The 26,895-nt window shown below is 41.8% G+C and overlaps 2 protein-coding genes across 39 annotated transcripts in view; one reads left to right on the forward strand and one right to left on the reverse strand.

Moving 5' to 3' along the window:
• The window catches only part of MBTD1 (mbt domain containing 1), an 83,581-nt gene extending 77,429 nt beyond the window's left edge, over positions 1-6,152 (reverse strand). For 9 of the 31 annotated variants that reach the window (XR_010153336.1, XR_010153337.1, XM_054671198.2 and 6 more), the window contains exon 1: positions 5,579-5,695. Coding sequence is in view for 7 of the 31 variants with exons in the window: in XM_054671198.2 (XP_054527173.1) it covers positions 5,579-5,599 (21 nt within the window). In the remaining 24 variants the exon portion in view is untranslated. Of the gene's footprint in view, positions 1-445; positions 545-4,886; positions 4,951-5,578; positions 5,713-5,863 lie in introns of those variants that run through there. The other 22 variants (XM_063799862.1, XM_063799855.1, XM_063799859.1 and 19 more) reach the window with 6 other exon arrangements.
• The window catches only part of UTP18 (UTP18 small subunit processome component), a 56,868-nt gene continuing 35,862 nt past the window's right edge, over positions 5,890-26,895 (forward strand). For 6 of the 8 annotated variants that reach the window (XR_010153339.1, XR_010153338.1, XR_008540491.1 and 3 more), the window contains exons 1-9: positions 6,278-6,670; positions 9,023-9,135; positions 11,941-12,039; positions 14,589-14,656; positions 19,115-19,203; positions 21,613-21,738; positions 22,876-23,050; positions 25,746-25,846; positions 26,130-26,220. Coding sequence is in view for 5 of the 8 variants with exons in the window: in XM_054671201.2 (XP_054527176.1) it covers positions 6,278-6,670; positions 9,023-9,135; positions 11,941-12,039; positions 14,589-14,656; positions 19,115-19,203; positions 21,613-21,738; positions 22,876-23,050; positions 25,746-25,846; positions 26,130-26,220 (1,255 nt within the window). In the remaining 3 variants the exon portion in view is untranslated. Of the gene's footprint in view, positions 6,671-9,022; positions 9,136-11,940; positions 12,040-14,588; positions 14,657-19,114; positions 19,204-21,612; positions 21,739-22,875; positions 23,051-25,745; positions 25,847-26,129; positions 26,221-26,895 lie in introns of all 8 variants that reach the window. The other 2 variants (XM_063799866.1, XM_054671203.2) reach the window with 2 other exon arrangements.

Raw genomic sequence — 26,895 nt, forward strand, 5'->3', positions numbered from 1 at the left:
GCACATTCTGGTATAGTGATAAAACTCATCAGTGTAAAGAGAAATGCCTTTTTTCTTTCTAAGCTTACTGTTACGAGGAACATAAATGGTAAGGATTTGGGATTACTGAGTTTTTATTTCCCACAAATTCAATGTGCAAGCAAGAATAAATTCATGTCAATGATACAATCAAGAGGAAACCAAAAGCAATAATATTCTGAATAACCCATCTAAAGAAATGGAAAAGTACCCAGGAGAATGATAGGAGAGGACAATATTCTACATAGCAATATTTTAAGATTTAAAGCAACAGTGAACAAAAGGAAGTGATTCTTTGATCTACAAGAAATACAAATTTCTACCTCTTTGGGTTCAACTTCTAGACCTATCACTGTTATGACTTTGGATGTAACAATTACTTGGGTCTCAGTTTCCCTCTCTTCTAAATAAGAAAAACATCACTTACCACACAGGAAGGATGTATGATAAAATAAAAAAATTCACATGAATAGGCTTTCAGTTCTTCCGAAGAAAGCTATGAATCCTTAAGTACGAACCTGGAAAGCTAATTAAAAATAAGATGACCATATCAAAATTAAGTCTGAAACATGCAGTGGCCTAGAGATTCCCTGAGATCATTATCAGCTATCAATTCTACCCCCAATAATAGAATTCATACTCAAGCTGGGTCTGTAGGGCGAATGTGGTCTGAATGATCAAACAAGATCATTTATTAGTATGTTAACATAGAGACGGGCCAGGTGCAGTGGCTCACGCCTGTAATCCCAGCACTTTGGGAGGCTGAGGCGGGCAGATCACAAGGTCAGGAGTTTGACACCAGCCTGGCCAATGTGGTGAAACCCCACCTCTACTAAAAATACAAAAATGAACTGGGTGTGGTGGCATTTGCCTGTAGTCCCAGCCACTCGGGAGGCTGAGGCAGAAGAATCACTTGAACCCGGGAGGCGGAGACTGCAGTGAACCGAGCTCATGCCACTGCACTCCAGCCTGGGCGACAGAGCGAGACTCCATCTCAAAAAAAAAAGAAAACAGAAAGTAAATTCAATAGCTTATTCAGTATCATATTGATCTGATATAACCTAAAAACACTTGATCTGAAATGATAACATTCTCTTGGTATTTACCTTTAAAAAATATATTTGCAACTGGTTGCTCAGAAGATATAAAATCACTGAACAATAGTAACTACAGGGTGTTAATAATTAAACAAAGATGTGTTAAACACATACAGATACACAAGGGGGCTACTTCTCTGGTGTATAAAATAATCTCTAGCAAATTTTAAAGCTTAGAAGTCTTAAAGTAATAGATGATGATAACCTTTTTTTTTTCCTTTTTTTTTTTTTTGAGACGGAGTCTCACTCTGTCGCCCAGGCTGGAGTCCAGTGGCATAATCATGGCTCACTTCAACCTGGGTCTCCCACCGGACTCAAGCAATGCTCCCACCTCCGCCCCCGAGTAGCTGGGACCACAGGGGTGTGCCACGACACCTGACTAATTTTTGTAATTTTTTTTTGTAGAGACAGGGTTTCGCCATGTTGCCCAGGCTGATCTTGAACTCCTGGGTTCAAGCAATCTGCCTGTCCTGGGCTCTCAAAGTATTGGGATTACAGGCGTGAGCCACCACACCTGGTTAATATTAACCAATATTTATTGAACAATATATACAAATCACTATGCTTAGCACCAGAAATACAAAGAAGTATTAGACTTAACATTCCTGTCCTACAATTAAGACTGCAAATGGTGGCCAAATAATTGGGCCACAACGTTGAACAAACTAATGAGTATTATATACAACCAGTTTTAAAAGACTAGTAGTAGGAATTAAACATAGTGAAAAAGGAAAAAGAAGGAAAGCCTGGGAACACATCTTAACATTTTATCTTATGACTTGTCTCATCTTTTATAGCAGCTTACTTTTTTTAAACAGCGGGCATAACATCTGAGTGGAGGTTTACAGAAACTACAGGAGGCAGAGCTGATGTTCACCCTGTATTTCAGATGAGGAAAGTGAAGCTTTCAGAGATTACACAACTCACCTAAGATCGCAGTTCAGAGAGGTAGCCTGCCGACTTTGTCCAGAGCTCACTTCTACTAGACTAAATACTAAATTATCAGTGCTAAAGTGAGAACTCGAAGGGACCTCAGAAATCTCCTAATGGAGTGTTTCCCTAACCAACCTGATAAACTTTCTGGGGTATACATTAAAAACACATTCCCAGGACCCACTGCAGACCTACTAAATAAGTTATAGGAGAGAAGTTTAGTATTTTAACAAGAGCCTCCAAGAAGTGATTCTAATGATTAATTATGCTTAGAAAACAGTGTTCTATGTGTGTATGTCCAGTATGCCAGACATTTGGCTACTTAAATTTACATTGCCTAAAACAGCAAAATTAAAAATTGAGTTCTTCAATTTTTAGTTCCACTAGTTACATTTCAAGTGCTCAACAACCACATGTGGCTAGTGGCTACCATAACTGGACAGCAAAGATATAGGAAATTTCCATCACTGCAGAAACTTCTATTGGATTATGCTGATACTAGACTAACCCTTCAACTGCCATGAGAAAATGGAGGCACAGGATATTGTCCAACAAGGGCCATGGAGCTACTCAATGGCAGAATTGTGACATCAACCTCACTGCCAGCACCCCTCTTATTGTGTCACTTCATCCTATCTCATATTCAGGGTTTGTTCAAATGGGAATTATTTCCTTTTCACCTTTTATTGTGGGTTCCAGCAAAGCAAGAAGAGAAATCCTAAATTTGCAGGTAAAAAAATCCTTAAGCCAAGGTTTATTAAAAAATAATGATTAAATCTATGTGCAATTTTTGCATGAAATCAAAAGTCATCTTGCACAGTTAAGAATACTGTGGTGTTAGGAGAAATATCTTAGATTGTTTTAACTATTGTAAGTCCTTTCTCTTTTATTGTCCTGATGTTTTTATTCTTTCTTGAATTTTGAAACCCTCAGACTAACGATACATAAGTGTGAAAGGTTATATCTTATTTAGCAAACATTTTAAAGATGAAAAGCTGAGAAACAAAGAGCAACCCAAAGAATGTCACTTGTCTAATTTTAGAATGTGGTTACTCAGACTACTGAGCACTCTTGGCTTTTAGTAATTCAGTGGTTTAGTATTTATCCTAATATGTTGTTTTCACTTTTAAACTATAGCTTATATTTTCCTTTGATCACTATGTTACATTTGAAAACAATTTAAAATGTTGTTTTAATTTTCAACATTATTGAGGGACCAAAAGCAGCACTAGAACATCTAGAAAGGTTTAGATAATAAGGTCAACATATAACCAGCTTTAAAGAATATGGCAGCGTCTTAAAAATAAAACCAGTTGTTCCTGTCTAGTATGTTTAGAATGCAGATGTCTCCAAAGTCAGTCAACTTAAGTCATGACAGTTCATGTTTAAAGTAAGCAGGAAAAAAACTTGGAACTCCTTATTAATTAAAATGTTAAAAACACTATTATTACACCTCTACTGATTCTTTTTCACAAGCTGAATTCTAATGAGTAGATTTAGAGGAAATATTTTATGTCAAACATTACATAAAGTTAGAAACTGGATGGTTAAAAAGCATGACGCAACAACGTAAGGCACTATGAATAAAAGACAGATGTTGCCATGATTTGCAAGGTACTCACAAGCAATCAGTATGGGGTTTTAGATAGATAGAAGCTACTTCTTATTCAGAGAAGGAGGTGGTGCAAAAAAAAAAAAAGTACAGCTATTTTCTTTCTAAACACTCTGGTGTTGAGGTAAACAAATGAAAAATAAAATAACAGTCTAAGTACACAAGAGCAAAGCAACAGTCTCTAAGTTATAAGAGGAGGAGAGAAAAATTGAGTCTAACCTTTTAAATAGGAGACTGGGGCTTAAGGTGAAATTTATTTGCTGGCTTTTAAATCACATGCATTATTTCTACATTATACTTGTTATGTATTAACACCCACTTCACCACATTAGAGAGTAACAGGTATATCCAAGATTCTTAGGCCAATAAAACTACTTTTAGAGGCAGCATAGCTCACCAAATGAAGGAGAACGTTAGAAAAACACCCAGTGACAATAGTTTCAACTATCTCAACCACCCAGTGATAAGTACTGGTGCATGCTAGTATAAGGAGAATTAAAAATATTGTAAACTCTAAACAAGTATTAAAATGGTTCATAAATTTCAAATCTCATAAAAGATAGTTACTTTAAAAAAAAAAAAAAAGGAGTAAAAGCATTTGGAAGAGAGGCCCTTGGAGGAAAGACTAGCTTCCGAGGAACACAGGTCAAATACGGGTGGGGGCGGTAATCATCTAATCATCCCTCTACCAGGTGATGCTTCTAACCGCTTCAGTACCATCCCTAAGAGACAGTTTTAGACATCCTTAGAAGTGATTTAGGTAACAAACAAATGTGTTTTGTGATACAAGAACCACGGAGATGACGCTGAAATTTCTAACTTCAAAAAGATGCACTCATAAGAGAAAACAGGCACGAAATTCCCATATTGTAATTCTTTAGCTTCCTGTAGAAAAACATCTTCAGGCATGTAAGCCAGCACACTTGACACTGACCCAGCAAAGTTTTCGGCTAGCCCTCACTATCTCTCAACCCCCCTTCCTCCACTTCCCTGCTGTTCTTTCTTGGCACACAAAATATAGGCCAATGAGCAGTGGGTGGGTGAGGAGGATGTGAGAGAAAATTTGAGAAGTAAAAAAAGGAGCAACTTAACCAGGACATGAATGAGACTGAAGGGTCTAATAAGGGTAGGCAGACAACAATTAGAACTACTGAAATATGGGCTTTCCTGGGCAGTAGTGAGCTCTCAGTGCTTTTAGGGGTGTAAGCAGGGTTCAGACTACCTACCACTTGTCAGAGAGGCTGCAGAGGGGACGGCTGCTTTGGATGACCTCTAACGTCTCTTCCGACTCTGAAATGTTAGGATTCTTATTTCACAAAGGAGAACGCAATGGTCACAGAAGCCCACCGACTTGAAACCCTTTTAAATATGCAGCCTTGGAGGCTGCTTCCCAAACACCACTCCCACCTCTCCCGCACGTGCCCACCCCGCCCCCTTTCAATATTTCCACCTCCACGTGCAAACCGCCTCGCGGCACTGCCCCCAAGGCAGATAGACACCTTCCCCTGCAAAGCACCGAAACTGTGCTCCCCCTCCCCGCCAAGAAGAGAGGACTACTCCACTCTCCCACCCTGGGTGGCTAAAAAAGGAAAAGTCTCGGATCCAGCCTTTCCCCCCTAGCCAGAGCAGGGGGCGGGGGCAGGACGCAGAGAAAAACTTTCTTCTCAAATTTTTCTTCCAAAGGGTGGAGGAGATGGAGAGAACCCCAACGAGTCCAAGGCTGACGGGGTGGGGGGAGGGGAACCCCTGAATCGTTTAACGGCTGGAAGGGGGAGGGGGGCTCCGGAGGTTGAGAGGGCGTGGGATGGAGAAGCAGGCCAGGGAGCAGGGTCAGGGAGCTGCGGGGTTCCTGGGGTCGGAGAGCTGCAGGCGTCCCCCCCACCTGGCACACAAAGCGGCTGCCGCGCTCGGCTCTCACCAGATCCTTTGTGTTTTCCATCAGGGCCTCATGGGTAGGGGTTGTCCGTGCTCCCCGAGCCCGCGGCGCCCCCTCCCCGGGCTGGGGGCAGGTGCCTCTCCCCGGGACTGCGGCGACTACAGGGGGCCCCCGGCTGGGCCTAGACCGGTGGCGGCTGCAGCAGCCCCCGGATTTCCCCCCTTTAACTCGGGTGGCCCCAGGATATCAACAACATTAGCATAGCCCTCCCTCCCCAGCGCGCCTGCGCCGTGACCCGCGCCCCGATTGGCCCACTTCCCTACATACCCTCCTCTCTCGCTTCCACCGTGGGACCCTCTGCAGGCTCCGTACTCCAAGGACCGTACCAAGACGAAGGGTGGAAAGCGTATTGAGGCTTGTGTCAAGTCAAGTGGTTACAGCCAAGAGGAAAAGCAGAAGTTCCATTCAGCCGTCCCAGTGTATACTCGGGGTTTCTTGCGCTCCTTTCAATATGTTGCAGCTGCGAAATTGTGTTGGAAAAATTTTCCACTCCAGTCACGCCGCTTCCCCCTACACCCGGAAGATTGGCCCTCCCGGAGGAACTCCCACACGGGGCGGGGCTGGGTAGGGGAGCGGGAGTTACGTAGAGGGAGGGAGTGCTGGTCACGTGGCAAGAGGCTGCGCAGGCTCCTTCCGGCGCCCGGGGCTTCGGCGGCGGCGGCCAGCGAGGGGCCTGGGCGCATGCGCAGCGAGGTTCCACGTGAGCGCCTGCGTTTCTCCTCAAACCTAACGATGCCGCCGGAACGGAGGAGACGAATGAAACTGGACCGGAGAACCGGAGCGAAGCCGAAGCGGAAGCCCGGAATGAGGCCGGACTGGAAAGCCGGAGCGGGGCCAGGCGGGCCTCCCCAAAAGCCTGCCCCTTCATCCCAGCGGAAACCGCCGGCCCGGCCGAGCGCGGCGGCCGCTGCGATTGCAGTCGCGGCGGCGGAGGAAGAGAGACGGCTCCGGCAGCGGAACCGCCTGAGGCTGGAGGAGGACAAACCGGCCGTGGAGCGGTGCTTGGAGGAGCTGGTCTTCGGCGACGTCGAGAACGACGAGGACGCGTTGCTGCGGCGTCTGCGGGGCCCGAGGGTGAGGGAGGCCGCGGCGCGCGGGCTGGGCGCACTCGGGCGGGGCGCGCGGTGGGCGGTGAAGCTCCGGGGGGCGGAGCCTGGGCGACCTGCGGCGGCGGGGAGCGCTCAGGTGGGAGGGAGCCCGAGAACGCGGGCGCGGAGGGTCGCAGCTGCGGGTCCCTCGCCTCCCTGCTCCAGACTGAAAGTGCCTGGAGGGCGGGGACCGCGTCTTTCTCCGCCCCTGGAGGCGCCGCTGCTCGGGTATCTGCTTTGCGAACTGTGGTCGTGAGCATCTTTCGCTGCTGCTCGACTCCGTTAGCTTCTTCCCAAACTGAGGGTGGTCTTTTGATCACCTGCCTCAGTTCCTTGTGATTCAGGAATTCGATTTCGTTGATGGAATCAATTCGTGGGCACGGGCCTGGGCATCTCCGTTGTAACTATGTCCCCATGTGACTATGAGACCTACCAGGTTTTGAGAATGATCGTGTATTCCGTTCATTTAGCAAATATTGGTGAACCTGTTAGTTGCCAGATACCCTTTCTGGCAATGGCAAACCCTGCGTGATTGATCATACTTTTTGCACACATTTTGCTATCCCTTTAAATTCTATACCAGGCTTTTCTTGAGAGAGTCGCAGACATTGTTCTAGGCACTGGAGGAGACACAGCAATGGACAAAACTGACAAAAATCCCTGCCTTTTGGCGCTTGTGTGCTAGTGGCAGAGACAAGATAGATGAGATAAACGAGTAAACTTCAGGTTTGTTGGTGACAAGTGCTGAAGAGAAAAAAGGACATTCGGGAAAGGGAGATGGGCGTGTGTAGAGGCTTGTGAAATTTTAGATAAAGGGGGCAGAGGAAAGCTCACCGAGAATTACCCAGGCCATGTTTATTACACAAATGCTGACCTAGTTAATGTCAGCTGCTTACCAGAGCCGCCTTCGGGTGCTTGTGGGAGAAGTGGCAGCAATCTATTTGGGAAGTACAGAACTATTACTGGAAACATGCTGAACTGTGCGACGGTTTTGTCGTCTGGAAAAGGAACAGTGTACGGAGGTGGGAGCTGTTGGGTTTGAAGGCTATTAGACTAGTAGTAGAGCAAGTAGAAACCACTTGGACATTTCTATCATTGGTTTTGGGAAGTTCAAACTCACTTCAAGGGATATTCTGTGGTCTAGGTTTAGATTTTTTTTTTTTTTAGACTCGCCCTGTCGCCCAGGCTGGAGTGCAGTGGCGCCATCTCGGCTCACTGCAACCTCCACTTCCTGGGTTCAAGCGATTCTCCTGCCTCAGCCTCTGGAGTAGCTGGCATTACAGGCGTGCGCCACCACGCCTGGCTAATTTTTTTTTGTATCTTTAGTAGAAACGGGGTTTCACCATCTTGGCCAGGCTGGTCTCAAACTCCTGACCTCGTGATCCGCCCGCCTCGGCCTCCCAAAGTGCTGAGACTACAAGTGTGCGCCACCGCGCCCGGCCTAGGTTTAGATTTGATAGTATAAACTTTATGGTATAAATTTATAACTTTAGAATTTAGATTTAATGGTATAAGTATATTTATTTTTTACTTATTTAGAGATATGGTCTAACTTTGTCACCCAGACTGGAGTGTAGCGGCACCTGTTAGTCTTCCAGCTCCCTTTTGCTAATAGTAACTGGTTGCTCTTCTTGTTGGTCACAGATAAATTACACCTGCACAATTCTCCGAACACTTTAAACTCAGAAGTCAGCTTCATCCTCCTAGGCTCAAGTGATCCTCCTGCCTCTGCCTCCCAAGTAGTTAGCTGGGGCCACAGGTGCACACCACACACCCAGCTAAATTTCAAAATTTTCTGTAGAGACGAGCTCTCCCTATGTTGCCCAGGCTGGACTCGAACTCCTGGGCCCAAGCAGTCCTCCCACCTTGACCTCCCAAAGTGTTGGGATTACAGGCATGAGGCATTGCGCTCTCTGCTGGTATAAAGTTTCTTAAGGAGGTAGGGGGTCAAAAACAGTTCGGGAAAATGGAGATATCTTTGACTCTAGTTTGCCTCCGGTCCTGTAATTTCTGTAGTTCTGACATTTCTCCTCCTTTTTTCATCTGCAGACTCATCTTTTGTTCTTGTCTTACTTGGTGTTTTCCTTCCTGCGTGTTGAGTGTTGACTTTTTCTCCTTGACTGTTCCATCTTGCCTCACCTGTCCAGTCGGTGCCATTCTCTGATTTCTCCATTTTCTGCCTCTGCTTCCAGCATTTGCAATGGTAGCATTCCATCCCATTATTTCATCAGAGAGTGGTAGAAAAAACATTCTATGAGCCATTTGGCTGTAAGGCCTATGTGTCTGCAGTCATGGGATAGGAAAATCTCAGTGCTTGAGGGTGTTTTGTCTGCTGTAGGTTCAAGAACATGAAGACTCGGGTGACTCAGAAGTGGAGAATGAAGCAAAAGGTAATTTTCCACCTCAAAAGAAGCCAGTTTGGGTGGATGAAGAAGATGAAGATGAGGAAATGTAAGTTGCCTAACTTTTCTTCTGAATCCCTCTGTACACTTAAAAAAGTTATTTTGCAGATTTTAAAATCATTCTTTTTACCAATTTGTGATTATGTGAAGATTTGAAAAATATTTGAAAGTATAGAAAAGATCTTTCATGGTTCCTGATCCCACCACCGGGGGAGAACTGCTGTTAGCATGTTGTCACACTTCTGTCTCAGTCTCCTCTTTGCTGTATACAGTAGCTAAGAGAATACAGTGTTTGAAGTCAGATCTCGATTTGCCTCCTCTTTTGGCCAGTTTCTAATTGACCATAGGCAGTTTGGAACCTACATTTTTTCCTTTGTGAAATGGGCACAATGATAGTAACTACATCAGAATTTTGTTGGGATTAAACGAAATAGTACTTGTAGAACTTTTAGCACAGTGCCTGAAACTGAGTAAAGGCTAAAAAGAAGGTAGCTCACACCATAGGAACTGTCATGGATGAGAATGTACTGTATGCTTGATTTAACATTTTGACTTTTTCTACATAAAGTTACTTTGTAAACATTTCTCCCTACTTAAAAGAAATAGACATTTTAAAATGGCTATGTTGGAGTCAATTATGTGAATTAACCATAATTTACGTGGCTATTGTTGGGTAGATTTTCTTTTTCCCTTTTTTTTTTTTAATTATTTTTTTTGAAACAGAGTCTTGCTGTTTCACCTAGGCTGGAGTGCAGTGGTGCGATCTTGGTTCACTGCAACCTCTGCCTCCTGGGTTCAAGCTATTCTCCTGCCTCAGCCTCCCGAGTAGCTGTGACTACAGGCGTGTGCCACCACACCTGGCTAATTTTTGTATTTTTAGTAGAGACGGAGTTAGACGGAGTTTTGCTACGTTGGCCAGGCTGGTCTTGAACTCCTGACCTCAAGTATACACCCGTCTCTGCCTCCCAAAGTGCTGAGATTACAGGCGTGAACTGCTGTGCCCAGCCTTATTTTTCCCTTTAATGCAGATTATCTCAGCATTAATGTTTATCACCTCTTTATGTATAAACCTTCCTTTATTTTCTAATTTATTGCCTTAAGAAAGATTCTTTGAGGTAGAATTACTTAATCAAAGAGCACAGTTATTTTTAAGGTTCTTGATAAGTACTGCCAGACTGCATGCTATGGGGCTCTACCAGTTTGCCTTCCCATTGAAAGGTGTCAGTTTCAGTCCATTCTTAGACACAATGGTTTATTTGTTTTTTTTTTCAGACTCTGTCAGTTTGGTAGTGGGTAATATCTCTACCTAGTTTGTTTTGAGGAAGTGTTTTTGTGTTTAGTCATTGTCTTTTTTTTTTTTTTTTTTTTTTTGAGACTCTCATCCTTTCATCCAGGCTGGAGTTCAGTGGCGTGATCTTGGCTCACTGCAACCTCCGCCTCCCAGGTTCAAGCGATTCTCCTGCTTCAGCCTCCCAAGTAGCTGGGACTACAGGCACATGTCACCATGCCCAGCTAATTTTTGTATTTTTAGTAGAGACGGGGTTTTACCATGTTGGCCAGGCTGGTCTTGAACTGTTGACCTCAAGTGACCTGTTTGCCTCGGCCTCCTAAAGTGCTGGGGTTACAGACATGAGCAACCACACCTGGCCTCGTTTCTTATAAATATTCTTTATTATGTCCTTGTCTATTGGAGACTTTTTAAATAATCTTGGTATATTAGTTCCTGACATATTGAGAATTTCAAACCTTTATATGTTAGATTTATTGTAGGTTTTCCCCAGCTTTCTGTGCATAGAAGTTTTAAATTTTTATATAGTCAAATCTGTGAATCTTTTCCTTGATTATTTTTACTGCTGTTTTTAATAGTAAGTAGTTAACAGAGAGAGACAAATGTTTACCTGTATTTTTACTTCATAGTATTTTAAGGTTTGCTCTTTTTTTTTTTTTTTTTGAGATGGAGTTTTGCTCTTCTTGCCTGGGCTAGAGTGAAGTGGTGTGATCTTGGCTCACTGCAGCCTCTGCTTCCCAGGTTCAAGCGATTCACCTGCCTCAGCCTCCTGAGTAGATGGGATTACAGGCTCCTGCCACCACACTGGACTAATTTTGTGTTTTTAGTAGAGGCAGGGTTCCACCACGTTGGCCAGGCTGGTCTCGAGCTCCCGACCTTCAGTGATCCGCCTGTGTCTGCCTCCCAAAGTGCTGGGATTGCAGGCATGAGTCACCGTGCCCGGCCTTTTTTTTTTTTTTTTTTTTTTTTTTTTTGTTGAGACAGTCTCACTCTTTTGCCCAGGCTGGAGTACAGTGCCACAATCTGGGCTCATTTCAACCTCTGCCTCCTGGGTTCAAGTGGTTCTTCTGCCTCAGCCTCCTGAGTAGCTGGGATTACAGGTGTGTGCCACCCCGCCCAGCTAATTTCTGTATTTTTAGTAGAGATGGTGTTTCACCACGTTGGCCAAGATGGTCTCGATCTCTTGACCTCGTGATCCACCTGCCTCAGCCTCCCAAAGTGCTGGGATTACAGGCGTGAGCCACCACGCTGGGCCTAGGGTTTGCTCTTTATGTATTTAGTTACTTGGGGTTTATTTTGGAGAATTTCATAAACTGTGTGCAGATAAGTCATGATGAATTTTCTCAAATAGTAGCTCTCCAAAGTGTAAACCAGATGATCTGAAATGTTGGCAACTACTTTTTTGTTCTTTTAGGAAGAACAGAGAAGATGCATTTGAAATGTTCACATCTTAAAAATCTTGACCTATATTGTTTCATTAAACATTTTTCTCCAGGTGCTAAAAGCAGTAGCTATTTATATTAACTCTTTAAAAGTTATTTAAAATATGCTGTTCTGTTTTTGTAGGGTTGACATGATGAACAATCGGTTTCGGAAGGATATGATGAAAAATGCTAGTGAAAGTAAACTTTCGAAAGACAACCTTAAAAAGAGACTTAAAGAAGAGTAAGTGTCTTTTCTCATATGATTTACCAAGAGGTGTATGTAACCAATGCCCAGTCATTAACCGTAACCGCTTCTTGTGTAGTTTTCCATTTTGAAACAGTAAGAGGATTGCTATTGTGGGCAGTGACTAAATTTCTGTAGTTTTAGGGGAGAGGGGACAAAACACAGACACAAAGAAAATTTGGAAAAAAATTATCTTACCACTCAAATATAATCAGTGATAATATTGCTTACTTGTTCATTTGCATATGGTAAACCATAATTTTATAATATGAACATTTTCAGAAATTTAAATGGCCACCACCTGGGTTCAATGGTTTTTAACATTTTGTCATATTTGCTTTGTGTATTTTGGGTATGTGTGTGCTTTCCCAGTGTATTTGAGAGTAAGGTACAGATAATGTGACACTTAACTCATTAATTTGTCAATGTGCATCTCTTAAGATTAAGGATGTTTTCCTTCATATTCACAATACCATTGTCATACCTAAGAAAATTAACAGTTTATGGCTAGTCGATGTTAGTTTCTCCAATTGTTGTAAGGTGCATACATTTTATTTGGATTTTATGTCCTTTAAATTTATTTATTTTTTTGAGGTAGGATCTCACTCTGTCACCCAGGCTGAAATGGAGTGGTGCTGTCATGGCTCATTGCAACCTCTATCTCCTAGGCTCCCCATAGCTGGGACTACAGGCATGTACCACCTTAATTTTTAAAATTTTTTTGTAGGAATGGGGTTTCACTATGTTGCTCAGGCTGGTCTTGAGCTCCTGGGCTCAAGAAATCCTCCCACCTCAGCCTCCCGAGTAGCTGGGACTACAGGTGTGTGCCACCATGCCCAGCTAATTTTTGTATTTTTTTGTAGAGATGAGGTTTTTCGCCATGTCGCCCAGGCTGGTCTTGAACTGGGCTCAAGCGATCTGCCCTTCTTGGCCTCGCAAAGTGCTGGGAATACAGACGTGAGCCACTGTGCTCAGCCATTACCTATCTTTTAAGTGTTCAGACCTGTTGTCTTGTAGAATATCCCACATTCTGACATTTTAAGACTCCTTTTTTTTATTGAGGTGAAATTCACATAACAGTGTTAGCCATTTTAAAGTGTAAATTTGGTGGCATTTAGTATATTTAGAATGTTGTGCCACCACCTCTTCAATCTAGTTCTAAAACTTTTTTTTTGGTTTTTTTTTTTTTTTTTTTTGGTTCTTAAACATTTTTATCACCTCAAAAGAAAACTCTCCATTAGTTAGTCACTTTGCATTTCCTCTTCCCTCAATCTATTTTTTCTTTGTGTTGTTTAACTTGTTCTGTCATCTGTATTTCCTGTTAAGTTGGGCTTAAAGTCTTGATTAGAATTCAATTACGTATTTTGTTGAGGAGTATCTTAAGATGATGTGTACCAGACACTGCCCCTCAAAGTCCAGTTGTATCAGTCTCTTTCAAGTCTGATCTTTTTCTCAGCTTTGTGTCAGGGTCTTATAAATGCCTTTAGGGGAAAATTTGTGGTGGTGATGGGGTTCATCTTGCTTATATCCCTTCTCTGAGGGATCACAGTCCTATGCTGTCATCCAGTTTCCGAAAAAATTTGTTTCATGTATTTTGTCCAGGTTTCTAGTTGTTTATGGCTAGTGGGCTTAGTTTGGTGAGCTAGTCTGTACTTCTGCATAAAAAAATTAAAACAACTCTTTGCCCTCTTCCAGGTACCAGTTGTTGTTTTTTTTTGTTTGTTTTTTTTTTTTTTTTGAGATGGAGCCTGGCTCTGTCGCCCAGGCTGGAGTGCAGTGGCGTGATCGCGGCTCACTGCAAGCTCCGCCTCCCGGGTTCACACCATTCTCCTGCCTTAGCCTCCTGAGTAGCTGGGACTACCAGTAGATGGGACTACAGGCACCTGCCAACACGCCTAGCTAATTTTTTTGTATTTTTAGTAGAGACGGGGTTTCACCATGTTAGCCAGGATGGTCTCAATCTCCTGACCTTGTGATCCACCCGCCTTGGCCTCCCAAAGTGCTGGGATTACAGGCGTGAGCCACCGCGCCCGGCCCAGGTACCAGTTCTTACGAACACAGCTATCATGCTTCTGTTAAAGCTTACTTTTTCCAGAGTGAAGTGATTCTGTTTTATTCAGATGATATATAATGAAGTTTTGTATATTCTTAACAATCTGGTCAGTTTCTTTTAGACGTGTTCTAGTGTGTAGTCTATGTACTGTGGCATAAACCACAAAGAGACTTCTTTACATAGTCCTGATATCCGGGATGTGTTGATTGAACAAATAAGACAACCATGTAACTAGATGGAAATAATTAACAAAAAATATGTATCCAGGACTAGTTTAAGTGGGCAGAGGTTCATGGAGGTTTCCAGTATAGGCAGGTTGGGACTGTTCTGTGTGAGTAAAGATAATAACTTCTGTTCTTAAAGATAGTTACTTCTTTGGAAGAGAGTCCATACGTTTTCTCAAGGGTGATTCAACGTATATGCTTTAAATGTATCAAGCTTTATGGACATGTAGTGGTTGCCATAAATATATTTTTCAAATATTTTTGCTTAGATTCCAACATGCCATGGGAGGAGTACCTGCCTGGGCAGAGACTACTAAGCGGAAAACATCTTCAGATGGTGAGCGTTGATATTTCTGTTTAAATTAGTACATAAGTCCCTGTTCCTGTTTGTTATTATTTGAGCTTTCTTATGAGGCTCATTAAAACCTGGCATTTCTTGCCTGGCTCGGTAGCTCACGCCTGTCATCCCAGTGCTTTGGGAGCCCGAGGCGGGTGGATCGCTTGAGTCCAGGAGTTTAAGACCAGACCAGGTGACATGGCGAAACCCCATCTCTACAAAAAATACAAAAATTAGCCAGGCCTGATGGTATGTTCCTGTAGTCCCGACTACTTGGGAGGCTAAGGTGGGAGGATTGCTTGAGCTAGGGAAGACTAGGGTGCAGTAACCTGTGATAAGTGATAAGTGCCACCGTACTCCAGCCTGGGTGACAGAGTGAGACTCTGTCTCAAAAAAAAAAAAAAAAAAAAAAAAAATCTGTTTTTTGACTGTAGGTTTTAAATTTAACTTGTACCATGGCTATTTTCTGCTTCTTCGATCTTTTGAGGTTAGCTATTATAAATATGGATGGCTTAGCTAAAATCTGGTTTGTGTGCTTGGAGTTACACGTTTTAGACTTGGAATTAACCTTTGAAATCCTGAGAGTCCGGAGTATATCCTCTCACATCATGTAGGAGCTCCTTCCTTAGCATCCTTGATGTCCGTAGAGCTTCAGTTTGATTATGACCACCACCTCTGTCCCCTTTCTCCCTACCCTGTTAGTCCTCATGGTACGTAAATGCAGGGAGTCCATACAAAGAGCCAGTGTTTTATATAATTCTATTAGAAAAGACAATCTGTTACTAAGAAGAAATTGACCGTCTTTGTTTCTAGCCATTTGCTTTTAGAGGTTGAAGGAATCTTAGTGATGTGGCCTGACTTTATCCACTGCAGTAATCTTTTCTACATTATCCTCTGCTTAAATATATCAAATAATGTATTGTGTGTGTGTGTGTGTGTGTGTGTGTGTGTGTGTGTGTCAGTGTCAGAATCTCACTCTGTCACCCAGGGCTGGAGTGCAGTGGGGCAATCTCAGCGCACTACAACCTCTGCCTCCCGGGTTCCAGTGATTGTTTTGTCTCAGCCACCTGAGTAGCTGGGGTTACAGGTGTGCGCCATTACACCTGGCTAATTTTTGTATTTTTAATAGAATCGGGGTTTCACCGTGTTGGCCAGGCTGGTCTTGAACTCTTGGCCTTCCAAAATGTTGGGATTACAGGCATGAGCCACTGTGCCTGGCCTAAATAATGTACTTTTTACTAAACTGTTTTTTCCTCTTCTTCCCTTTTCTTTAAGAACTGTTAGACAGTTTTTCCTATTTTGAAATGTATGTCCCAACAAGTCTCTACTCCTACGGTTTGAAACATACAGATTATCTTCTTTTTCTCTTATTTGGGAAGCCTCTTTCCATGTTTGTTTTTTAATATGTTAAACATCCCTCGTTATTTTGACCATTTTTTTGGTGGCGTACTTCTAGACCCTAGATCACCAGTTTGCCCTCCTGGATGAAACATAATTTTATTATCCATTTCAGAATGCTGCATTTATAGAACCCCACAACATTTTAGATTCCTGTAATTTTAGGTATGGTTATGCTAGCTGTTGAAACAAAATCCCACAGATCCCAGTGGCATAATCCAATTGAAGTTGGTTTTTTCAGCACATAAAATTGGGGTGGTAGGAAGGTGATGGTTTACTTTAGGGACCCAAGTTTATAGAAGTTCTGTCATCTTCAGGTTGGTTCTTCCAAAGTTGCCTAAGATGTTGACATCCACTTGGCTTATAGGAGGAGAAAGAGGGGATTTTTATTGGCCTTTCCTGGAAATGGTACAGGATACTTTTGCCTACATTTTGTTGGCTGGAACTCAGTCATAAGGCCACACTAGCTGAGAGGATCCTAGGAAGTGTAGTTTGGCTTTGTGCACAGGAGAAAAAGGAAGTGGATTAAGTCAGCAATTAGTCTGCTACAGTATGGGATATGCTTGTCTAACACATTCATTTTGTACATGAGAGAGGTTCAAAGAGATAGTGACTTGTTGAAGGTATACTTATTGTTGACAGAATGGTGACTAGCACTCAGCTTCATGATTATCTCCAGTGTGTTATTTTTATCTGTAAATATTTATTGAGTTTCGTTATAAGAAAATTCTCCCTTTTGAACATAACCACAGCTCCAAAAATCAACAGCAATTCATTAATATTATGAATTGTTGTATTGTGTTGCTCTTTGTTTATCCCCTCTCCCTGTCATTTTAGCTTGCTTTGTATTTTGCTTAGACTTCATAGTACTACTTTTGAACTGGCTTGATGTCTTCTGTAAGTTTTGGAAATTCTCACCTGTCTTCAAGTATTGTTTCTGTTCCAGTCTTCCTTTCTAGATTATTAGTAATACGTATATTAAATGTCTTCCACCTATTTTTTGGTTTGGTTTTTTTTTTTTTTTGAGACAGGGTCTCACTCTATCGCCCAGTCTGGAGTGCAGTGACGTGATCTTGGCTCACTGTAGTCTCGACCTCCTGGGTTCAAGCAATCCTCCCACCTCAGCCTCTGGAGTAGCTAGGACTACAGGCATGTGCTACCATGCCCAGCTAATGAAAAAAAATTTTTTTTTTGTAGTGACAGGATCTTATTATGTTACCCACATTGGTATTCAGTGTTTTTTATCCTTTTTCTTTCTGTACTTCAGTCTGGGTATATTTTTCTGATTCGTTTTCTAGACCACAAATTCTCTCTACAGCTAATTTTGATGTACTGTTAAAAACATCTATTGGAGGCTTAATTTAATTTTATTTGTTATTATTTTTTGAGTTAGTCTTGCGCTGTCGTGTAGGCTGGAGTGCAGTGGCACTACCTCCACTCACTGCGACCTCTGCCTCCCGAGTTCAAGTGATTCTCCTGCCTCAGCCACCCAAGTAGCTGGGATTACAGGTGTGCACTACCACGCCTGGCTAATTTTTGTATTTTTAGTAGACACGGGGTTTCACCATTTTGGTCAGGCTGGTCTCGAACTCCTGAACTCAAGTGATCCACTTGCCTCGGCCTCCCAAAGTACTGGAATTACAGATATGAGCCACCATGCCTGGCCTATTGGGGGCTTACTTTTAATTACGTATTTTTCAGCTCTAGAATTTCTTTTTCAAATATTCTAGATTTCTGGCTCAATTTTGAATCTTGTCTTTCATTCTTAAATATATTAAACATAGTTTTTTTTGTTGTTGTTGTTGTTTGTGTTTTTTTGAGACAGAGTCTTATTCTGTTGCCCAGGCTGGAGTGCAGTGGCGCAATCTCAGCTCACTGCAACCTCTGCCTCCTGGGTTCAGGTGATTCTCTTGCTTCAGCCTCCCAAGTAGCTGGGATTACAGACATAAGCCATCATGCCCAGTTAATTTTTGTATTTTTAGTAGAGACGGAGTTTCTCCATGTTGGCCAGGTTAATCTCTGACTCCTGACCTCAGGTGATCCACTCACCTCGGCCTCCCAAAGTGCTGGGATTACAGATGTGAGCCACCGCGCCTGGCCTAAACATAGTATTTTTAAGGTTTGTGTCTGATAATTCCGTTGTTTAGATCCCTGTGGGGATTGTCTGTTTTTCCTTGTGGTTTTTAGTCAAGTTATCTTGTCAGTATTTGCCTGGTTATATTTCATTGAGTGGTGGACATTGCATATGAAAAATAATGTAGATTAATTAGATCTAGGATGATGGTTTATATGTTTACTTCTAGGTAGGTAGCTTGGCAGAGGACACTAGTAATCCCAGAACGTTTTATTTTAATGAGGAATTGTGAAGCAGAATTTCAGTTTTGGGAAGATTTTCTTATAATTCTTTGATTTCGTCTTTAATCCTAGTGGTAGCCCTTTGTGGCCGCAATCCAAAACCTGGTGGCTTACCAGACCCTGTCAAGAAGCTTAGAGCTAGTTTTTCCCTTCTTAGCTCCGCAAGTGTTTTAAGTTTGCTCAGCTTCTTAGCTGTCTCCACTGGAATCATCAGTCATCTCCAGGGGGAAAAGCAGCCCTATTTGCCCTTTTTGAAGTTCTGATACATAGATTGCTGACATTGATCATTCAGCTAAAAGTTCTGGTTTTTATTCATGTGAGTTGTTAAGCTAGATCAGTAGCCAACCTGTTGCCAATTTTGCCATAATTATTAGTTGCTCTTTTTAAATGAAATGCTGGCTTTAAACTTTTATTTCACTTCATCTTGTTTTAGTAACCATCTGTGTATGTGTTAGTCTTTCATTCTAGAGTTAAACTTTGATTTTAACTATAGATGTTAAGCTTTGTGTCATCTTTTTCTTTTCCTTTAAAATTTTTTTTTTTTTCCTGTTTTGCTTTTGCCAGTTGCAGCTTTAAAAAAAGCAATTGAGGTAGGGAGGCTGGAAAGGGAGTTGATGTTGAAAATATATTCATAGAAGTTTGGGGTAGGTAAAAGGGGCAGCTCATTGATTCTAAAGATCAGCCTTCTGGGTCTGTTTGACTTAGATGAAAGTGAAGAGGATGAAGATGATTTGTTGCAAAGGACTGGGAATTTCATATCCACATCAACTTCTCTTCCAAGAGGAATCTTGAAGGTGAGAGTCAGTGAAGTTGGGGGATCCTATCTAACTACTTACCTCTGCAGTTTAATTTGCTTCCCAGTAGCAGATGTATGGATTCCTGTTATCTGTGGGGTTAAATATGTTTGCTGTCATTTTGCCCTGGTAAATACTTATGTTATTGTTGTTTTTTTTTTTCCTTTTGCAAAAATGTTCTAGAGGTATTATGTTCCTATTGCTTGAGCTCAGGAGTTTGAAGCCACGGTGAGCTGTGATGGAACCACTGTACTTTAGCCCGGGTGAAAGCGAGACCCTGTCTCTAAAATAATAAATAAATAAATAAATAAATAAATAAAATTTCCAGTAATTCTAGGAATCCTGTTTGGTTTATCTTCATTTTCATTGGCATCAGCCTAGTTCATACTGCTGTCATCTCTTATCTGGTATATTGCAGTAGCTTTGTGACTGGACTCTTTACTTCTACTTTACCTCTTTTTAAATCATTCTTTGTATGGCAGCCAGAGGGATCTTTTAAAAATAAAACATCAGGTCATGTCACTTTTCATTGCTTTTTGAAAACTTCTGAATTCCTTATCGTATTCTACACTGCCCTTTACAATCTGGCTTTTGCCTGGATCCTTAGCCTCATCTCAGACCTGTTTCCCATGATTTCCCACTTGAGTCACACAAGCCTTTTTCTGTTTCTTGGACATGCTGCTAGGTCCTTTCTTGCCTGTGAACCTTTGCTCTTTCTCTTTTGTTCTGCCTGCCTTGTCTTCAGGAAGTCCTAATGGCTAGCTCATTCTTACCTTTCTGCTCAAATGGCACCTTAGACAAGACTTTCTCTAAAGTGGTCTACACTATTCACTTTCTAACTCATCACTATGTCTAGCATGTTCATTATGGTGTCCAGCTGCCTATGTAGCATAGTACTTTAGTTAAATATCTGTCATACTAACAGGCAGTACTTTAGTTAAATATCTGTCATATTAACAGATCTCTCTATGACATAGATATCTTTTGTTTGTTTGTTTGTTTGTTTGAGATAGAGTTTTGCTCTTTTGCTCAGGCTGGAGTGCAAGGGCGTGATCTCGGCTCACTGCAACCTCCGCCTCCCGGGTTCAAGCAATTCTCCTGCCTCAGCCACCCAAGTAGCTGGGATTACAGGCATGCACCACCATGCCTGGCTAATTTTTTGTTTGTTTGTTGTTTTGGTAGAGACAGGGTTTCTCCATGTTAGTCAGGCTGGTCTCGAACTCCTGACCTCAGGTGATCTGCCCGCCTCAGCTCCCAACGTGCTGGGATTACAGGCGTGAGCCACCGCGCCCAGCGACATAGGTCTCTTTTCTTATTACACCATGGCAGGAGTATTTAAATGGGGCAGGGGAAACTATTATGATAAATTAGATACAGTGATTTTGTCTTGCACCTTATGAGGACAATTCATTTAGCTCTTTACGGGTGAATTCACCTCCATTAAAAATGTAGTTACCACATGGCCGGGCGCAGTGGCTCACGCCTGTAATCCCAGCACTTTGGGAGGCCGAGGCGGGCAGATCACCTGAGGTTGGGAGTTTGAGACCAGTGTGACCAACATGGGGAAACCTCATCTCTACTGAAAATACAAAATTAGCTGGGTGTGGTGGCACATGTCTGTAATCCCAGCTACTCGGGAGGCTGAGGCAGGAGAATCACTTGAACCCAACAGGCAGAGGTTGTGGTGAGTCGAGATTGCGCCATTGCCCTCCAGCCTGGGCAACAAGAGTGAAACTCAATCTCAAAAAAAAAAAAAAGTTGTAGTTACCATAAAAATTTAACTTTGGTGGTTACAAACAAAACACATACTTTTGTTTTTAACTGAATTTTAAAAATTCAAGGGGAAACCTGTAAAAACAAAATAAATAACAAAATAGTCCAGGTGATGGATGTGAGATTACCATTACTTTAAACTTGGAACCGTGTACCCTAAGAGAATAAAGCAACCTGTGCCAATTGAAGAACTGTGGGGACAACTGTGCAGTGCCTCTTGCATTTGTGCCATGAATGCAAAGATGCCAGGTGCCAAAGTAGAAGTTTTAAGTGAAATTTCCTCAGAAGTGAAAGTCTCTTAACACAAATGGATGTATTTTGGGGAAATGACTACATACTAGTGCTCTAAGAATGAGTAATACATTCAGACTTCTAGATATGGAAAGCACTTTAATGATTTAATCTTTTTATTTGAAAGATGGTAAAAATGGATTCTTTTGTGGTAAAGTGACTTGCTAGTTGGTGCCAGAGCTGCGGTTTTTTTGTTTTTTGTTTTTTTTTTTTGAGTTGTGTTTGGTTACCATTCCAGTGCATTTTTTTCCTGCATTATAAACTATAATGTCTTTTCTTCTTACTCTAAAGAAAATAATGTTTATTCATTTCAATTGATAAAATCCCAGCTTTCATTTCCTGTAGATGAAGAACTGCCAGCATGCGAATGCTGAACGTCCTACTGTTGCTCGGATCTCATCTGTGCAGTTCCATCCCGGTGCACAGATTGTGATGGTTGCTGGATTAGATAATGCTGTATCACTATTTCAGGTATGCATCTTTATTTACTTATTTATTTCTAATGCATTATTTTTATTTAAGGACCAGACATTTGCAACCCCAAATGCAAAAATACTGAAAAAGATATTCATAGCTAAAACATCATAGCCCGAAGCATAGCTAAGTCTCACAGAAGTGACAGAGTTCATTTACTTGGAAATACAAAACAGAACATCCAGTCAGCATACTGCCCTTGCTTCTTGCTCCAAAGTCTGTCGTCACTGTTTTCAATCACAGCTGCTCACCCCTTGCCTGTTCACAGTTTGGGTCGCTTACCATCCCTTGCCCACTCACATTTTTATTGAATGCACCTGTATGACTTCAGTGTACAAGGAACCATAATAATAGGGGATTTGGAGTAAAATTTTTCTTCCACTGAATATAAAAGTTCAGTAAAATAGTGGTTTAAAATAATAGATTGAGAAGTGAAGAATATATTAATCATGTTAGTGAATATATTCTGTCTACAAAAACGTGTTCTTTTAATTTTCTGGTGAGTTATTAGAGCAAAGCGATAATATAACCTCATGACTTTACTGGGTCTTCCATGTTTAATCTAACACTGATGTACATTGATGGTTTCTTGGGTTGCAACAATAAACAACAGACCTGGCCCTTCACTTCAGGATGTCACTCTCTGATGGGGGTATAGATGGTGAACACATGGTCACAAATGTAACCATTCAGTACTGCAGGTGCTTCACAGTATCTGCTCTTGGATAGGGTATCCCAGTTTTCTTTTAGAGAATAACACTTGGTCCAGTTCATGTAGTTTGGATGGGACTGACTCTATCTCCTTATCTGTGGGTGGACAAACTCAAGAAATGAGTAGGGCAAGGTATGGGGAAGGAGCGTGGAGCTTCCGTGCCTTCTCAGGGCACGCCACCTCCCCAGCACCTCCGTGTGTTCAGCAACCCAGAAGCTCTCTGAATCCCTTCTGTTAAGCTTTTTTATGAAGGCCTCTTGACATAGGCATGGTTGATTAAATCACTGGCCGTGGCTGCTTAAGTCAGCCTTCAGCCCCTTGGATATGTATTTTTAAATGAACACTTGCAGTGAAAAGTATATACTACCAGGATACAGGGTCCGTGGAAATAATCAAAAGAACCATTTTGTACTTCTTTATAGGTTGATGGGAAAACAAATCCTAAAATCCAGAGCATCTATTTGGAAAGGTTTCCAATCTTTAAGGCTTGTTTTAGTGCTAATGGGGAAGAAGTTTTAGCCACGAGTACCCACAGCAAGGTTCTTTATGTCTATGACATGCTGGCTGGAAAGTTAATTCCTGTGCATCAAGTGAGAGGTAAGATTTCTGTTGAATGCACACAACCAGTCATTCCCCCCAAGGTGAGTTTATGTAACAGTGTTTACAACACTTTTTTCACTCCATAGGATTCTTAAAAATAAGAGTTTCTTTAGGTATAGTGTTTGGAAAATGTCTTTGTGCTTTTGAGATAACACGTTTGAATGAAACCAGTGAACTTTTTTACTGAACACTTACGGAATGATCATAATTTGGAAATATATATTCCCCCTACACCAGACAAGCAATTGCAAATACTTGGCTGTAAAGTTAGCAGTTGATGCAGCAGAAAAAGCATGAGCCATGGAGCTAGAAGACCCAGATTCCATTTCTTTGGACAAACTGTTTCACCTCTCTGATCTTCAGGAAACTTGGATACTCTGTAGTTTTAGTGTTAGTTATAATAAAATTTTGATTTATATTTAAAGGGAATAAAGCACTGCTTTTGGAGGTACTTCTGTATTTTAAAGAATGAACTACTTAAAAAATAACGCTTTTTTAGGAGGTGAAAATTTATCTGCCCTCTACCATACCCATTCTTTTCCTATATTTCCCTGCTCCTTTATATCCCAAAATACACCGACACCTTCATGCATCCTTTGGGAACCAAAGCCCTTCTAATGAGGTTGTCTGGCTAATCTCAGGAGGTAGTGTTGGCGTATGGCACGGCTTACTGGTGCTCTCCCTATTAAACTGCACATGCATGTGGCTGGAAAGGACAAGAGTAGCTCTGTACAACCATTTTTCTACTAGTGGTTGAAAGTGGATGGGGCCAACTTTAGAAACATTTATGGTGTTTATCTTTAGCATTTCCAATCTTTTCTTTCCTGTGTTCCTGACACTTTGATCCTTTCCGAGTAGATCCTTGGTTTACTCTAAGGCAGAGCTTCTCAGAAGTAAATGTGCATGTGAATCACCTGGGGGTCTCATTAAGCTGCAGATTCTGATTCTGTAGGTCTTAGGTGGGTTGAGTCTGCATTTCTGATTCTCTCAGGTGATGGTGATACTGTGTGGTCCATGGACCTCACTTGGTTAAAAAGTCTTAAACCATCTTCTCATATTGAAATAGAAAACAATATTTAGTAGTTACTATTTTTACATGCCATTTCACTATTCAAAAGTAATGGATTCTGGCATCTCCTTGTCTTGCATCCTCTTGAGAGAAAGCGCACCATGCGTTGGCCAAGATATGGTTAGTGATCTTTACCATGGATCTGCTAGGTGGGCAGGAGTGTGTGTCCAGTCACCAACTGCTTTGGAGACATGGCATTGATCTTTCCTTCCCAGTATTTCTCCTTTTTCTGTTTTCACATTTCCACTGCCTGATACTGTGCTGTTAGGATTAGGTCTGTAGGTGTTTCCAATTGTAGCTTCACATGGTGTTAGAACAAGCCTCCTGTCCTACCTCATCACGTAATGATATTTTCTTTATGTTTGGAACTACTTCAGTATACTTTAGTCAGTACATACGGTTTATTCAGAAATTGGGATTAAAATTACCCTTAATAGGCATAGTGGAGTGCCTTTCATAGTAAGGAGACTAGTCATCAGCAGAAGTAACCCCAGTGATTGGAAATGTAGTATGTGTCTGAAATAAATTGGGGAGCATGAGTCCAAGCAAGGGAACTAAGATGTAGTCTTTGGGAGACAGGACTAGAGTGGGGTGTCTAGTTTGTAGTAGTGGAAAGTAGCCTTAATTTGTATTTTCCTGTAGTGGAACAAGGGTCCTTAACCAGATTTTTGTAACTCCTTTTTCTCTAATTAATATTGTAACTTAGTAACTTAAAATTTTAAAAATATAGACATATATTTTTGACTAGGCAATATATTCACACGGTGTTAAAAATCTACTATGTAGAAATGAATGGATAGTGAAAACTCTCTTCTGCTCTGTCTCCCTGTCTTCCTGCTTTCCTTCCTTGGAGGTAGCCAGTTGTATGCATTCTGATGCATCCTGTTAGGTAACTTTTTAATGAGTAACTTGGCTCTCTAAGCATTTTGATATCAGGAGGAGTCCCCTGTATAGTCAATATGAACCTTTCAGTCATGGAAAAAGAGACATGTCCTTTTGTAAGTAAGTTGACTGTATATACGTAGCTCTCATATATGATTTGGTTACATGTGTCACATCCAGAGAAGCTAGTCAGTCCTTAAGTAAACTGACATATTGTGAAAAGTTTTGGGGTTTTTTTTTTTTTTTTTTTTTTGACTCACAAAATTAAAGATGAGATTCCTGTCCATCATGAGCTGCTTAGTAAGTGGCCAGCAGCTAGTTTATATATGTTTTTAAGTTTTTGGCTGTCTCTAGTGGCAGTGTATTTCCCTTCTGGTAATGAACTTTGTGACAAAGAAGTATAATTTATCCTTTTAGTTAATTAGAGGTATTACTGCATATATTTGGAAAATTAGTTGATATGTTTACTGTTTGGAGAGCTGAGTCTCTGGCCTGCAGTTAAAATGGTGAATGCTAACCAGGACAAAGAAGAGAAGTTTGTTAAGTGCTTTGTAGTGACCTTATGTTTGGGTCAAACTCAGTGATGCCTGCGTTTAGACTTATTCGGGGTCTGAGCCAGGGTTTTGTTTAATTTGAGCCACTTAACGTATTTTAAAAAGTAAGAAACTCATTTGTCAATAGATGATAGTTTTATTGAAAACTATATAAAACTTTATTTAATTGCTTCATTTCCTATTTTAGGTTTGAAAGAGAAGATAGTGAGGAGCTTTGAAGTCTCCCCAGATGGGTCCTTCTTGCTCATAAATGGCATTGCTGGATATTTGCATTTGCTAGCAATGAAGGTAAAGCATTATTATTGCTTCTTGTTCTTCTCCCACAAGACACTAGTGTAGGGATAGTCTTGCACCTTAACTCAGTGTGTCCTTAAATCTGCATCTCCAAGTAGAGGAGCACAGGTGGGACTTGGAGAGAAGTTGTGGGCAGTTGGGGGAGACCTTTTGATTACAGGGAAAAATAAAGTTGAGTAGGTGCTAGAAAATAGAGAACTAGGTTGTTTTTACTCTACATTGTGTGATTCTTCTGTATACTTTCTAACAGTTTGATAAATAATATTTATTGTTTTAGACCAAAGAACTGATTGGAAGCATGAAAATTAATGGAAGGGTTGCAGCATCCACATTCTCTTCAGATACTAAGAAAGTATACGCCTCTTCGGGTAAGACAACGACATGAAAGAAGCTAAGGATATTTTTACATTTTAAATTTTAGGCCAGGCGCGGTGGCTCACGTGTGTAATCCCACCACTTAGGGAGGCCGAGATGGGCAGATCACTTGAGGTCAGCGGGTAAGATCAGCCTGGCCAACATGGTAAAACTCCGTCTCTACTAAAAAGAAAAAAAGTAGCTGGGCATGGTGGCATGGGCCTGTAGTCCCAGCTACTTGAGAGGCTGAGGTGAGAGAATCTCTTGAACCTGGGAGACAGAGGTTGCAGTGAGCTGTGATTGGGCCACTGCACTCTAGCCTGGGGGACAGAATGAGACTCCATCTCAATAAAAAAATTTTTTTTTTAGCCATCTATCCTGGGCGACAGAGCAAGACTCTGTCTCAAAAAACAAAAACAAAAAAAAACTAGGACCAGGCGCGGTAGCTTACGCCTGTAATCCCAGCACTTTGGGAGGCTGAGGCGAGTGGATCGTTTGAGGTCAGGAGTTTAAGACCAGCCTGGCCAACATGGTAAGACCCTGTCTCTGCTAAAAATACAAAAATTAGCCAGGCATGCTGGCGCTCGCCTGTAATCCCAGCTAGTTGGGAGGCTGAGGCAAAGAATCACTTGAACCTGGGAGACAGAGGCTGCACTGAGCTGAGATCACGTCTCAAAATATATATATAT

This window comes from Pan troglodytes, chromosome 19, assembly GCF_028858775.2.
Source record: "Pan troglodytes isolate AG18354 chromosome 19, NHGRI_mPanTro3-v2.0_pri, whole genome shotgun sequence".
In the NCBI taxonomy this organism is placed as follows: Eukaryota; Metazoa; Chordata; class Mammalia; order Primates; family Hominidae; genus Pan; species Pan troglodytes.